Consider the following 853-nt stretch of genomic DNA (forward strand, 5'->3'; position numbering starts at 1 on the left):
GTCAGTTTTTCTTTTGAAACCTCCATAATGGTATGTTTTCCTCATGATGGGTCACACAGACATACAGAGTGATACTTAGAGTAGGAAAGTTTTGATTAATTTTCATGATACCAGATCACGATTTATCATTCCACAGCCACGCCCAGAGTAATGCAGATTATGACATTGCTATCAAGTATGATTTCTTCTTCTGAATCATCTAATTGAGGAAATGGAAGTTGATGAAGTACAAAGCCTTCGAGCTATATACATAAAAAACAAAAGAGAATCACACCACAAGTGATATAGTATTTGAAGGCCTGGAACGCGTATTGGAACCTCTTATGGCATCAGTCCAATGCGTGGATTGAACGGGAGCATATATATCAATTTCCTGTCACTTGTAACTAGAAATTGATACAAAGAACAACGCTAATTTTCACTACGTTTAATCTGAACGCAGCAGTTAGGTAAAATCTCAACACAGAGACTTTTTATCGACATTCTTATCTGCTATTAGTAGATCCCATATGCACTGGGTTATACTCCTTACAGGCTGAAAACATGAGCTTCTTATTTATGAAAACACATTCGGGTTTACATTATGACACTATCACTTTATCGAGAATAAGTTCAGGTGATATTTGAAACATTATTTTGCTTTTGCTGTCACTTTTGCTCCATTAATCTTGGAATAATTTGGTTAAAAATACATTCTTTTCTTTCACCTTGCCTCAAAAGAGATAAGAAAAAAGTTGGTCCACTAAAAGGCATGTTTTTTTGCCGGAGAAACAAAAGTAATAAAATAAAAAAAAATAGCATTCCAGCATAAGTTGCTTCCATACAGCTACTACAGAAGCTGGAAGTACTTAAT

General features: G+C 34.9%; 2 protein-coding genes across 2 annotated transcripts in view; both read right to left on the minus strand.

The window, feature by feature from the left end:
* LOC119592355 (choline O-acetyltransferase-like) overlaps nucleotides 1-853 on the minus strand; it is a gene marked incomplete in the record, with an annotated part of 212829 nt that overhangs the window by 126393 nt on the left and 85583 nt on the right.
* Nucleotides 458-853, minus strand: part of LOC119592356 (vesicular acetylcholine transporter-like) — a 4148-nt gene continuing 3752 nt past the window's right edge. The window contains exon 3 of the mRNA XM_037941183.1: nucleotides 458-535. Within this exon, the coding sequence (XP_037797111.1) occupies nucleotides 458-535 (78 nt within the window). The remainder of the gene's footprint in view (nucleotides 536-853) is intronic.

This window comes from Penaeus monodon, chromosome 30 (genome assembly GCF_015228065.2).
Source record: "Penaeus monodon isolate SGIC_2016 chromosome 30, NSTDA_Pmon_1, whole genome shotgun sequence".
Classification (NCBI taxonomy): domain Eukaryota; kingdom Metazoa; phylum Arthropoda; class Malacostraca; order Decapoda; family Penaeidae; genus Penaeus; species Penaeus monodon.